A 14,267-nucleotide genomic window follows, 5' to 3' on the forward strand; every position below is an offset into this window, starting at 1 on the left:
ATAAGTCAAGGTAGCCCAGGAGACACTAGGAGATTCATAACAAAACACTCAGTGTCCCGCATACAGTATTCATAGCCACCTGGACAGTGTCAAGACTACTTACAGGCACGTGAGTATCTAAAATCATGAACTGCACATTTGCAAATAGTTTCCCATTATAATCATGTTTCAGATTTTGAGGGATCTCCTGCCTGTTGTGCAATCCCTTATTATAGCCATATTCCTAAAACAAACCCTAGGGGAATATAATGGCTAAAGAAAGGTACACAGGAAACAAAAAGGAACGAGCTCTGGTATCATATTAGCTGTTTTCATGAGCTAAACTGGCAACATTTGCTCCTAGGAGCTAATCTAAGGACTTGCAGCTCTCCCAAGAGTTTTGTATTTTACTTAATCCTTGTCATCAAAGCATTAGGAGCAAAAGTTTTCCTGACATTAAATCTAGTAACAAGCAGAAGCATAATATTAATAGCTAATAGTATTAAGACACGGAGAAGGCAACGGCACCCCACTCCAGTACTCTTGCCTAGAAAATCCCATGGACGGAGGAGCCTGGTAGGCTGCAGTCCATGGGGTCGCGAAGAGTCAGACACGACTGAGTAACTTCCCTTTCACTTTTCACTTTCATGCATTGGAGAAGGAAACGGCAACCCACTCCAGTGTTCTTGCCTGGAGAATCCCAGGGAAGGGGGAGCCTGGTGGGCTGCCGTCTATGGGGTCGCACAGAGTCGGACATGACTGAAGCGACTTAGCAGCAGCAGTATGAAGACATAAATAAGTGTGAAGTTTTTCTGTGATTTTGTGAAGGACAAATTTATATACAGTTAGGCAGCAAATAATTAAAAAATCAGTTCTAACATACTGTTTTTTAGAAATAGGAAACAGTCCTGAAGAGAGTAAATATGGCTTTTACGATGAAGTTTGTAAGCTAAGAGTTATTTTCTCTGGCACATGGCTCTTGTCTCTTTGGCTGTTCACGGAGTCCTCGGCCTGCATCCTTTGATGCACAGGTGAGAAGAAATGCCCTAAGCACATCTGGAATTATTCCATTCACACCTGTTACCTCTCCTTTTGAAAAAGCACCTGCTGTGGGGACAGGGCTCATTTTTTTTAAGAAGTCAAAATCTTAACTCCTTCCTTGGAAAGACACATACCATATGAGATTTTTTTTTTTTTATCATTTATGCTCCATCTAAGAGAGATATATGACCCTGGGAACCTCTATTGAAAATGATAACAGATCATTGCTCCTCTATTTCAAAACCTTTGGACTGTTAATATGAGCACGTGCGCACACACACACACACCCCCTAGAAATAAGAGTCACACATTTAAAAACAGTTCTCTAGTATATTTGTGTTAAGATTTTGAGACGTGCACCATACCGTGATGCAACCCCTGATCCCAGCGGGATTCCTAAAATGATTCCCAGGTGAAAGCAGGTCACCTTCAGAGAACCAAGTGAACAACCTCTCAGAAATGCTTACAAACACATTAAGAGGAAGGAAAATATAACCCATTACTTTTAGGAATAACCAGGCAGGCCAAAATTTAGACCAAGTGTACAAATGCTCCACCCAAGAAAGAACAGGGGGAAAAAAAATAAGCTTAGAGAAAGGAAATGGAACAAATAATACAAAATCCATCTCATTCTTAACCTCTCTTCCTCCTCTCTCTCTCCCCCTCACCATCTCTTATTCCAACTTGATTCAGCTCATATCATCCTTCAAACAGCTCTCCATAGGAAAGCTGCTAAGGAGTATGCAAATCATTACTACTTGACATCTGAGGTGTCACAGCTTCAGATCCAGTTGATGAGGCTGAAAAGCTGCTTGAGCCTTGATGGTTCAGGTGAACAAGGGCATCCTCTGAGTCTTCTTTAGGGACAGGGGCTGCTGGGACCTGCTTGAAGGCTATGACTTCATCCTTTCAAATTCAGCTTACAACACCAGTGTCCGGAAGCAGGTCTGGACTGACACCTTCTCAGCTCACAGGGACCTTCCTTGGCACAGACTTAGAAGAAGCTCAGCTGGGCTTCCCTGTTTCTAGCATCCTTGAGTTGACTTTTAGAAACTGAGTGCTCCACCAACAGGAAGGCATAATGGATAATCACAGGTGACTAAAATGATTCTTTCCACTATATTTCACATCTAATATGCTTCACAATAGCACAACACGGTAATAACATTTTTGGATTTTTCTGTGGCTTCTTACCTAGAATGCATGAGGCAAAGGGCTCCTGCAATCAGCCTCTAGAAAGCAATAAGTCACTTTCTAGATTTAAGAGTAATTCAGAAGTCCTTTTCAGGCACATTCACTCCCCATATAACTTGGAAAATGGTAGTGCCAAACAGGCTTTTTTTCCCCTACAGTAGATTATTTTTAAAGTCCCAAGCATGGTAGAGTAAGGTAGCTAACCCAAATTCTTACTTTATGCACAAAGAAATTGCAATCCCGTGTACACATGCTGATTCGCTCTCTGCTGGTCAGGCCTGTCTGGAACGGCAGTGTCGCCTGACCGCCCGCCCGTCCGCCCCACTTACGGTTGGCCAGCCGGCTGGGCTCAGGCTGGGCGCTGTCCGCCGACTGGGTGCTGGACACCGAGGACACGCTGGAGCTCCGGACGAAGCCAAAGGCCGCCAGCTTGGCTGCGGGGAGACGCGAGTAGCCAGGAGGACGAAGTCCAGATTTGGGTAAGTTGGATTTTGCAGCATTTGAACTGGAAGCTTTCTTTAAATCTGTTAAAATGAACCCAAACCAGGAAGAAAAAAAAAGCCTCAGTTGACAGCAGGATAGAGAATGCACAGATTGTGAATACTAACCCAGCTCCAGCATAAACAAACCATAATTTACTCTTTTTAAAAGTTTATTTAGTTATCTATTTTGGGCTATGCTAGGTTTTCCATCCCTGGGTCAGGAAGATCCCCTGGAGAAGGACATGGCAACCCACTCCAGTATTCTTGCCTGGAGAATCCCATGGACAGAGGAGCCTGGTGGGCTACAGTCCATGGGGTCACAAAAGAGTTGGACACAACTTAGTGACTGAGAATGCATTCAAAACTTTAAAATTAGTTCCCAGTTATATGCAAAGCTGGTTGATGTTGAAATAATAAAACATTATTATAAATCCATGATTTAAGCACCTCTGTGTTTGAGCCAAGCTCCACACCTAGCCACTGCAAGGATCATCCCAATCCTATGAGAAGTCTCTCAACACCAGGTAGGACCAGAAGGTTATCAATACACAAAGGCTTTTTAATGACACTTATAGGGGAAAAGGGCCAAGCAGCCTACTGTTTTGTATAACATTCCTAGTCAAGCCACTTAACTTTCACTGCAGCCATATTTACTGTGTTCAGACCCTTCATCAGTGTTCTTATGCTACAATGAACTCTTCATTATCTACTGAAAGCTCAATCAGGTTGCCTATTAATTTAAGAAATGGACTATCCGTTTAAAAAAATAAAATAAAATTCAAGGTGTAAAAATGTCAGTGAACAGTCTGCATATAGAAAGCATTTTGGACATGAGTTTAAGCAAACTGCAGGAGAAGGTGAAGAACAGGAAAGCCTGGTGTGCTGCAGTCCATAGGGTCACAAAAAGTTGGACACATGACTGAGCAACAAGGTGTGGAAATACAGAGAGAACCAACGGACTCTAGGCTGGCCTACGGAGCCCCTTCCTCTGGCAACAGCTCCCCTGAGGGGGAGGCTGGGGTCACACCTGTGTCCAGCGAAAGTGGGGTCTGTACAGCTGTGGTTTCCTGACTTCTGCTTTTAGGAATAGGACTATGGGATTGGACTGGGGCCCTTCTGAGAGTGACCCTGGGTCACGAATCTTTGCCAGGACCTATGTGCATGTCTTGGAAAGGAGTTGGGACTGATGCTTGGCTCAGGGGAAAGGCTACCTTGTCATATGGGGGCCCACTGGGTAGTCATTCATGAAAAAGCAGCCATTAGGGTGAAAAAGAGGAAAAAAGGCCAAGCGGTCTATGCTCCTAAGACCAGATGGTTCAGCAGTACCTGCGCCACCTATGTGTCTGTCACACAGAAATCCTGATGCCCAGGTGCTGGTGGTTGCTTAGTCGCTCAGTTGTGCTGACACTTTGTAACCCGTGGACTGTAGCCCACCAGGCTCCTCTGTCCATAGGATTCTCCAGGCAAGACCACTGGAGTGGGTTGCTGTGCCCTCTTCCAGGGGATCTTCCCGACCCAGAGATTGAACCCAAGTCTCCTGCATCTCCTGCACTGCAGGTGGAATCTTTAGAGCTAAACCACCAGGGAAGCCCAATCCTCAGGGTCATCTAAAAGAACACCCATGGCATCTCTGTGGACACCAAAGAGCTTAACTCAAACCCACCCAGGGTCCTGACATCCTATAAAGCAACCACTGCCATAGGGAGGTCCCACCCCAGAGGATGTTGGTTTGAAGCTTTCTGGAAGAAACGTATCGATACAAGCAGAGCACAGGAACCTCCAGGGAAAACAACAAAGGGAAAAAAGGCTGAAGGCAGAGGGGAGGAGGAAAGAGACAGAGAGAGCATTGGCCTAAATCATAAGGGACAAAAAGTGGAAGCAACACAAAGGTGCATTAACTGAGGAAGGCCAACACACGCAGTATTTCTCAGCCATAAAATGGACCGAGGCCCTGATACGGGCTACAATATGGATGAATCGTGAAACATTAAAGCAGGGGCCCCCCAAACTCCAGAATCTAATGCTTGATGACCTGAAGTGGAGCTCACATCATAATAATATAATAATAGAAATAAAGTTGCACAATAAATGTAACACACCTGAATTATCCCGAAACCACCCCCCCACCACCCCCCAGTTCATAGAAAAATTGTCTTCCATGAATTCCGTCCCTGCTGCCAAAAAGGTTGGGGACCACTGCATTACAACAAATGGAAGAAGCCAGACAGAAAAGGCTGCACGTTGCACGATTCAATTATATGCAACGTCCAGAGGAGGCAAATCTATAGAGACAGGAAGTAGGTTAATGGTTGCCAGGGGCTGGAGTTTGGGGAAAAGGAGAGGGTTTGATAACAGGCACAGGGTTTCTATAAAAATGTTCTAAGACTGATGGTGGTTGTGGTTGCCCAATGCTGTGAATAGACTAAAAACCACTGAACAGCATCCTTTAAAAGGGTGACTCCTATCTAGCCTTATGAATTATATATCAATGGAGCTGTTGTATGGAAACAGAAGTTTTTTAAAGAATAAGGAATTCTTGTGTTCAGTAACAGGCTTACACTGAGCTGCAGCAATGAGTGTCAGAAACTCTATCAGCATCTTCACTTTCAAAGGGCTGTGACAGACAGAGGACTTGGCCTGGCATTGTGAGTCCTCCACGAAAACCCCTTCTAACAGGGAGATGGAAGAGACGCTCTGTATGGCAGATCAAAGTCTCTTCCAAATGAATATGACCATAATGGGGAAATTAAATAACTCCAAAAATTAATTTGAACACTTACAAGAAGACCTCTAGAATCAAATATTCAAATCCCATGCAAAGGAGCTTATGTGTGCTTACGTCTTTCATTTTCATCAAGGCTATACATTCTGCCAAGATTTTGCCCCCCCCCCCCAAACATACAAACTCCTGTTTGAACAACAAAAGAGATTTTGCTGCTATTAAGCGCTAAAAAGACGTTGTCACTTTTTCAAAGTAATCCTGGTTTTCTTTTGAAAGATGAATCCTTTGAAGAACACAAATCTTCACATTTAGAGGCAAAATGAAAAGTGGTTATTTGTTCTTACCTTTTCCCCTTCTGTAGTGATTCTCCTTCAAATATGACTTTGGAATGCTAGAAATATCTCAATCAACTAGAACGAGATTATGGTGCTTTATGGCTCAATACTATATTGATAACGGTCCATCCATTGTTGTCCCATGTTTCTGACATCTCAGGTAGTAAAAAAAAAAAGCCTTTAAGAATGGAAATGGAAATCCATCCAACTCAATATGCATTGACAGACACCACCATGGCCAAGGCACTTTAGAAGGCACCGTGGGAAATTCAGAAACAAAGCAGGGGCCCCCAAGAGGGGCTTACAACCTACTGGCATAGAGACATTTGTTGATAAATAACCACGGTCTAGAATAAGGGGTCAAACAGGCCCAAACAGAGGCCAGACCAAGCGCAATGGGAAGCAAAGAGCTGAAGAAAGGCAAAATCATCAAGTAGAATGACCCAGGGTGTTTACCCAAGGCCCATTTTCTCCTGATTTTACATCTGAAGTGGGTATTTTCTGGTATATTTATACACATAGAACAACACATTATATGACTCAAACTATCCTTTTTAAAAAACTTTTATTATAGTTCTTCCCAGTTGCTTTTTTTTTTTTTTTTTAAAGTCTTTTTCTTTCACAGATACTTTGTAGAGAGGTGGTTCACTTTGTTCTAGTGGCTGAGAAAGAAATCCTCTCTCACTTTACTCTCGAATAAGAATAAACAGCAGCTCCTTTCTCCTCCACGTTGGGAGATAATAAGCAAAAACTTTTAATGTTAAAGCTGCAACCATCCCACAGGAGATGAGAAAGACACAATTAAAGAAAGAAAGGAAGTGGCAGGTTTCAGGATTGTACTAAAGATCTGGGTTTGATGGTAACATCAAGTGTATAATCTCAGGACAGACTCAAACTCTCTGAATCTGTTTCCTCATAGAAAACATGAGGACAGGACCTCCCTGATGGTGTAGTGGGTAAGAATCCACTTGCTGATACAACATAGGGATTGCTCCCTGGTCCAGGAAGATCCCATGTGCCACAAAGCAGCTAAGTCTGTGAGCCACGACTATTGAGCCAGCACTCTAGAGCCCAGGAGCTGCAACAAGAGAAGCCACTGCAATGAGCAGCCCGCATGCAGCAACTAGAGGGTACCCCCTGCTCCCCGCAACTGAGAAAAGTCTGCTCGCACAGCAAGGAAGGACCAGAGAAACCAAAGATAAACACGTAAGTTATAAAGGAGAAAAGAAAAATGAGGATAAAACCATCTGCCCATTATAATGACAGAAACGAAACTGCGTCTAAAAATGCATATCCTGGGGCTTCCCTGGTGCTCCAATGGTTAAGACAGCCGCACTCCCAGGAAGGCCTTTGAGGAAGCTGTTGGTGAGGGTTGAAAGTGAGGGAATTGATGGAAAGTGAGACTCTGATGCTGGGAGGGATTGGGGGCAGGAGGAGAAGGGGACGACCCAGGATGAGATGGCTGGATGGCATCACTGACTCAATGGATGGCATCACTGACTCGATGGATGGCATCACTAACTTGATGGACATAAGTCTGAGTGAACTCTGGGAGTTGGTGATGGACAGGGAGGCCTGGCGTGCTGTGATTCACGGGCTCGCAAAGAGTCGGACACCACTGAGCGACTGAACTGAACTGAACAGAACTGAGTCCTTGTTAAGGGTGGCTGAAAGTTTAGCAACAATGTTACCTGCTGTGGCATGGAATGTAGAAATTGTATCTAAAGAATTCAGGACTCCTGCTAAGGAGATTTCCAGGCCAAGAAATGAAGATGCTACCCGGCTGCTTACTATTCTGGTAAAAAAGAAGAATGGAGAGACAACCTAAAGATGTGAACATAAAGTAATGGTTAAACGTTAAGAAGTTACAACACACTGAAAATTCAAAGCATCTCTAAATGATAAACAAGATCAAAATTAAGAAATGGCTTCTGGGCCAAGATCAGACCTAGGTCACTGTCAGAAATACACGTCCAATGATGAAGCAGAGAGATGACAATAAAACCCTTTGGTGAGACTTCAGGAAAATCTAAAGCAATGCCTGAAATTATTTTTAAGTTTAATGCTAACCTCAGGACAGGTGTGTCTATCCACAATCCAGGTCACTGGCACTGTTTAATACCCAGGCTAGAAAGGGAACTAGTGAAAGTTGTTTTATTTTGGTTTGGTTTGGTTCATGGTTTTAGAGCTGCAAAGGGATGGATCTAAAGGTAAAAACAGAATACTGCTAACTGAGCAATAAGCAATCTGCAAAACCAAATAAACGTATGTATGCAGTATGTCTTTAATTGAGGTCCGAATCGTGAGTTTTACTTTCTTATAGTACTCTAAAACACTGAGACCAAGCATTTTTGCATTATTAGAGTCTAAGATCTGAGCATCTACATCCGCATTTCTGTTTCGATCTTGCTGCCTCACTTTAAGTGGCTGGATTTAATCCAGAGATTCACAAACATCCAGTGATGTGTTTTCCACTGTAGAAGAATAAAATCACCACTAGGGAGCGTTGACCACTCTATACATAATTGGTCAGTGTATAAATTCCTCAAAGGCTTTGGGTAAGAAATGGAAATTGGAAAGAGGAGGGTCGGGTGCAGGCTTGAGAGAGTGCTGCAAACGAAGGACATTTGAGGAAGGGACAAGTAATATAAATACCACAAATGCCATACTTTTGATGGACAGATCTGCATACATTTAGAAGCTGTTTAAAAAGAGATGTCAAATACAGGTGACCTTGTACGAGGACACCTTACAGAAATGGCAGAGTTAGTCAATTATTTGTAAATGACTCTAAACCTACCGACGCTTCTAAACTGCTGTGGTTATATGTGTGGATGGAGAAAGCCTTAGATTTTATTTATATCCGTGATTCTCGGGGAAACCATCAGTGTCTCAAAGCTCACTGAAAGGAACAATATTTTTATGAGCAAATGCCCTTGAATCATCTGTTTTCTGATAACTGGCTGTCGCAATGCAAAACAGAGGAAAAAATTCAAAGCCCTTGCGCTCTTGGCTAAGAAAAAGACTCAGGAGATTATGATGATAGAGCATCTCTACAGAATGCGTTTAACAGCACAGTTCTTGGAATTATTCTGCAAGCCTGAGGAAACAGCCATCTCACACTACTGAACAGCACCCTACGAGGTGCTGGTGACTAGATTTACGTGGAAAAGGAGGCTTGCCAGCTCACGGTGGTGGACAGAACGCAGGCAGTTTGTCCCTTTCTTACCAAAGATGCCTTAAAGTCAGAGTCATTCAATCTGAAGAAGTACAGTTCATCATAAGAGCTAACATTTAGTGACTTCTTTCTCTTAAGCAATTTACATATTTAAACCTAGGACAAGAGAGAGAAAAGAGCTACTTACTGAGGCGGCTATTTCAACAATTTCTGCAACAGAAACAAAGGTCCCCGGCCGGCGGGCAGAGGAGACATGCAGGCTGCAGCAGACAGGAGAGCCATCCGCGCTGCAGTAGAGGGAGTGAGTGCTGACCTCCAGCCGGACAGCCAGGGCCACAGAGCCTCAGATCCCGGGGAGGAGGGGGGAGAGGCTGAGACAGGGAGGCAGGCAGGGGAAGAACCCCTGGCCTTCATCTGCCCATGCAGCACCCAGCACCAGGAATTCACCTTCCCCCTGCCCACCAGTGCCAAGCCCCAGGGTGAGGGGAAACAGACTCCTACAGAGTGCAAACAAATGGACTTCAAGTTCATCCAAGTCAATAGCAAGCATGACTGATCACAAAGATTTTGAGAAGAGCTTACCGCATAACCCAAGCAACCAAAAAATCAAGAGAAACAAAATCTGCCCCTGAGACTACAGAGAGAATTTAGGAAACAGGAGATATTTTGACAGAGGCGCCCTTAGAGAAATTTGGGAAGATGTTGCAACAATAAAAGGAACAGAAATCTGCTATGAAAACAAGCAATCAGACATCAGGAAGATGTGCCAAAACAAGGCTTTCAAGGGAAGCATTAGAAAATAAAGGCCAGCAGGACGGTCTAAAAGGAGGAAAAGCATGAAGAAAGAGAGCGCATGTAAGAAAAACAATAGAGGCTTCCTTGGCAGCCCAGTGGTTTAGACTCGGCCTTCCAATGCAGGAGGTATGGGTTTGATCTCTGGTTGGGAAGTGGCTCAGATGGTAAAGTATCTGCCTACAATGCAGGAGACCTGGGTTGGATCCCTGGGTCGGGAAGATCCTCTGGAAAAGGAAATGGCAACCCACTCCAGTACTCTTACCTGGAAAATCCCATGGACAGAGGAACATGGTAGGCTACAGTCCATGGGGTCACAAAGAGTAGGACACGACTGAGAGACTTCACTCACTGGGAAGTGGAAAGAGTATCAGACTTTATTTTCCTGGGCTTCAAAATCACTGCAGATGGTGACTTTAGCCATGAAATTAAAAGACGCTCACTCCTTGGAAGAAAAGTTATGACCAACCTAGACAGCATATTTAAAAGCAGAGACATTGCTTTGCCAACAAAGGTCCATCTAGTCAAGGCTATGGTTTTTCCAGTGGTCATGTATCGATGTGAGAGTTGGACTATAAAGAAAGCTGAGTGCGCTTTTGAACTGTGGTGTTGGAAAGAGTCCCTTGCACAGCCAGGAGATCCAACCAGTCCATCCTAAAGGAAATGAGTCTTGAATATTCATTGGAAGGACTGATGTTGAGGCTGAAACCCCAATCCTTTGGCCACCTGATGCAAAGAGCTGACTCATTTGAAAAGACCCTGATGCTGGGAAAGATTGAAGGCAGGAGGAGAAGGGGACGACAAAGGATAAGATGGCTGGATGGTATCATCAACTCAATGGCATGAGTTTGAGTAACCTCCGGGAGTTGGTGACGGATACGGAGGCCTGGTGTGCTGCGGTTCAAGGGGTCGCAGAGTCGGACATGACTGAGCAACTGAACTGAACTGCCTGGGAAGTTAAATCCCACATGTCTCTCAGCAAAGAAAAAAAAAAAAGAAAAAAAATCAAAACATGGTAACAAATTCAATAAAGATTTCAAAAATGGTCTACAAGAAAAAAATCTTTAAAAATTTTTTTTAAATGAAAGAAAAACTAGACATAACTTCACCACTTTGGGAGGTCCAAATACCAAATAATAGAAATTCTAGGAAGACAGAGAAAACAGAGAAGTTGGACTGAACAAAACACAAGATGATGAGATGATTGCCCAAAGCTAAAGGGAAATAGAGTTTAGCAAGTCCTAGCAAGATAAATCAATTTACCCTCCCTTCCTTCCCTTCACCTCTCTGAATTCCTCTCTATCTCTGTCTGCCGTATTTCTGTCTCTCTCTCCCTCTTTCTCTCTCATCTTCTCTCATTCTCTGTATGACACACAGTGCGCCCATGCACACACACACACACGGAATTTTTAAAACACCAAGGGTAAGAGAAGATTCTAAACTTCTGGAGAGAAATAAAAACAGGTCTCCTACCCCCACCCCCCCAAAAAAATTCTCAGATAGTCACCATGTTTCTTTTGAGCAACACTAAGAAACTCATTTTCAACCCAGAAAATTCTATTTGATCTAGTAAATGCAGACTAAAGATAGTTTCAGAAAGGCAAAAATCTCAGCGAGTTTGCTTTCCTTGAACTCTCTCTGGAAATTTCCAAGGATATACTCCAGCAAAACAAACAAGGAAACAACACATCCATCCCAGGAGAAAGAGGAAGGGAAGTACCACAAGAACAACATCAAACCCTTCACTCCTTCACACCACACTACACCCGACAAACTCTCCTGCCCCCCAGCTTGGGGTGAGATCCCCTCCTCTGTTCCCCTGGGCCCAGAAGACTTTGTGGTCACAGCACAAAATCACACTGCGTCGTAACTGCCTGGGGATCTCGTCTTGTTCACAGTTGTATCCTAAGGGCCTAAAACAACTTGACAAACAGTAGGTGCTCAATATTTATTATGTATACTAACAGTGTTTGTCCAAATAAGCAGAATAGCTGTTAAGCCTGTGACCCACCCCAGAGCCACTGGGAGCACCCAGAGCTATCTCTGGGTCCTGGCTGAGGAAAATTGCATTTGTACTACTTCCTGCAGGCTTTAGGCGTTTGGCATGCCCTGCCATTCTTAGGCATGCTCAGTCGCAACAAAAGTAAACCAAAGTGGGGATGGCCAAACGCACAATAAAAACACAGCCACTACGAACGTCCATTCCAGCAGTATGTAGTAACGGTGATACTGAGAGATAAACTATTAATAATACAAATGCCAAAACAAACCGAATGTTCTTCGGAAGCCTCTGAGATATGTCCCAGGGTCATCCGGTGTCATTAAGACTCCAAAGGAACCATAGTTATGCCATATGCTCCTTGAGCACGTGTCTGTGCTGAGTCGTATCCGACTCTTTGTGACCTCCGGGACTATAGGCCACCAGGCTCCTCTGTCCATGGGATTCTCCAGGCAGGAATACTGGAGTGGGTTGCCATTTCCTTCTTCATCTCTTTGACCATCTCAGGAATTTCACTGTTGGTCTGTCTTTACAGGGATGTTTTCCCATTGGATTAAAATTTTTCTTGGTAGATGCTATATAGTTCTCATGAAATTAAGTAAAACCATGATAAAAATAATGATATGGCACTTAAATGATGCCAATAAACTATTTTCATTCTATTTTTCATTTGGCGGGGAGAGGCTTCCCAGGTGACTCAGTGGTTAAGAATTTGCCTGCCAATGCAGGAGACATGGGTTTGACCCCTGGGTCGGGAAGATCCCCTGGGTCACAGTCTGAACAACAAAACAAAACACAGCCCCCCTTCCCTGGCAGCGAGCACCATGCTCTCTTCTCCACCAGGGCGTTCTTAGAAACAGGAGTCTATTCTTATTGCCTCCACTCCCTCAATTTTCATTCACTTCTCATTCACTTCTCAACTCACTAATATGTGACTTCCGCCCCCACATTCTACTAAAATTGCTCATTCAAAACTAGGTCACCAACTGCTTCCTAATTTCCCATCCCAACCGCCTCTTTGCATTTTTACTTGCCCTGTCTCCTGTGAGACAGATTTGACCATTTTTCTGCCTCGGATGCTCCCTCTTCATTAGACTAAAACACTGCATTTTCCCCCATGTCCCCTACCAGCCAGCCACCCTGCGGTGGGTGTCCTGCCTCTTGCAGGCTTCTTCCTTCAGTCACCCCTTAGATGTGGGCACACAGTCCCCTTCGTGACCTTTTCCTTACTCGATTCTCCCTCTCTTACCCATCTGCGCAGATCGAGGTGGAGACAACAACTCCCATGTTGACCTTTGGCATAGACCTCTCTCCAGTCCCCATTTCTGCCCTTTGGAGACTTCTACCCAAATGTCCCCAAGGAAGCTTGAGCCCTGCCTGTGTCCAGTGACTAAGTGTCCACCCCCACCCCCACCCTATAAAGCATTTTCCGGTACTTCTGACTGAGTAGTCGGTCCCTGTAAGGGATCTGCTTCACCACACTCATGACCTCTCTCTCTGACAGGTATACGCATGCTACCTTTACCCCTTCTGGTAAACTCCCATTCATCCTGCAAAACTCATCTCATCTCCTCATCTGGGAAAGCCTTCCAAGAGCCCCCACCTGCCCAAGCTGAGTTGGGGACCCCGCTCATGTGCATTCTGAAAATCTCTATCAAAAGCATCTCTCTTATCTCACTATACGTTTTTGCCAAGTTTGGGCTATATATTTTAATCTGTGCATCCCAAACATAGACCAGCACCTGGCCCACACCAGGTTCCCAGAAAACCTCTGCTCAACAGCAGAATGAATAAAATACTGGATAAAGGAATGATGTGAACATTCAAACACCAGTGATTCTCTGAAACCACATTTGGTCAGCAAAATACAGCCCGCAGGCTGGCCGTTTATTTCTGTAAAAAGAGCTTTACTGGAACCTGGCCACGCTCGTTCACTTGGTGTGACCACTTCTGCTCTAATGATGGCAGAGTGGAGTAGTTCTAACAGAGGCTGTTTGGCCCACAAAGCTTAAAATATTTACTATCTGTCCTTAATTTGCCTGCTTCTGCTCCAAATCATCTCAGCACTTTATCAACTTTACCTAATGATGGGAAGAAAAAAACACACACAAGAGCTCCCACTGCTGCTGCTACTGTTAACATTTATTCAATAGATATTGCAGTTCTAAATGCCTGTTCTCACAGACTGGGCTTCCCTGGTGGCTCAGATGGTAAAGAATCTGCCTGCAATGCAGGAGACCCTGGTTCAGTTCCTGGGTTGGGAAGATCCGCTGGCGAAGGGATAGGCTACCCACTCCAGCATTCTCAGGCTTCCCTGTGGCTCAGCTGATAAAAGAATCTGCCTGCAATGTGGGAGACCTGGGTTCGACCCCTGGGCTGGGAAGATCCCCTGGGAGAGGCTACCCACTCCAGTGTTCCGGCCTGGAGAATTCCGTGGACTGTACAGTCCGTGAGGTCGCAAAGAGTCAGACACAACTGAGTGACTTTCACTTTTTCTCACGGACTATGCACTGCAGTGGGGTGAGAGATGGCCGGTGTGCGGAGG

The 14,267-nt window shown here is 44.5% G+C and overlaps 1 protein-coding gene across 1 annotated transcript in view; it reads right to left on the reverse strand.

The window, feature by feature from the left end:
- The window catches only part of MTUS2 (microtubule associated scaffold protein 2), a 256,633-nt gene that overhangs the window by 228,770 nt on the left and 13,596 nt on the right, over positions 1 to 14,267 (reverse strand). Inside the window, exons 3-4 of the mRNA XM_052650268.1 lie at positions 7,445 to 7,447; positions 2,544 to 2,738 (exon numbers count right to left, since the gene is read on the reverse strand). Of these exons, the coding sequence (XP_052506228.1) occupies positions 2,544 to 2,738; positions 7,445 to 7,447 (198 nt within the window). The remainder of the gene's footprint in view (positions 1 to 2,543; positions 2,739 to 7,444; positions 7,448 to 14,267) is intronic.

The sequence above is a fragment of the Budorcas taxicolor genome, chromosome 12 (genome assembly GCF_023091745.1).
Source record: "Budorcas taxicolor isolate Tak-1 chromosome 12, Takin1.1, whole genome shotgun sequence".
NCBI classification, from domain to species: domain Eukaryota; kingdom Metazoa; phylum Chordata; class Mammalia; order Artiodactyla; family Bovidae; genus Budorcas; species Budorcas taxicolor.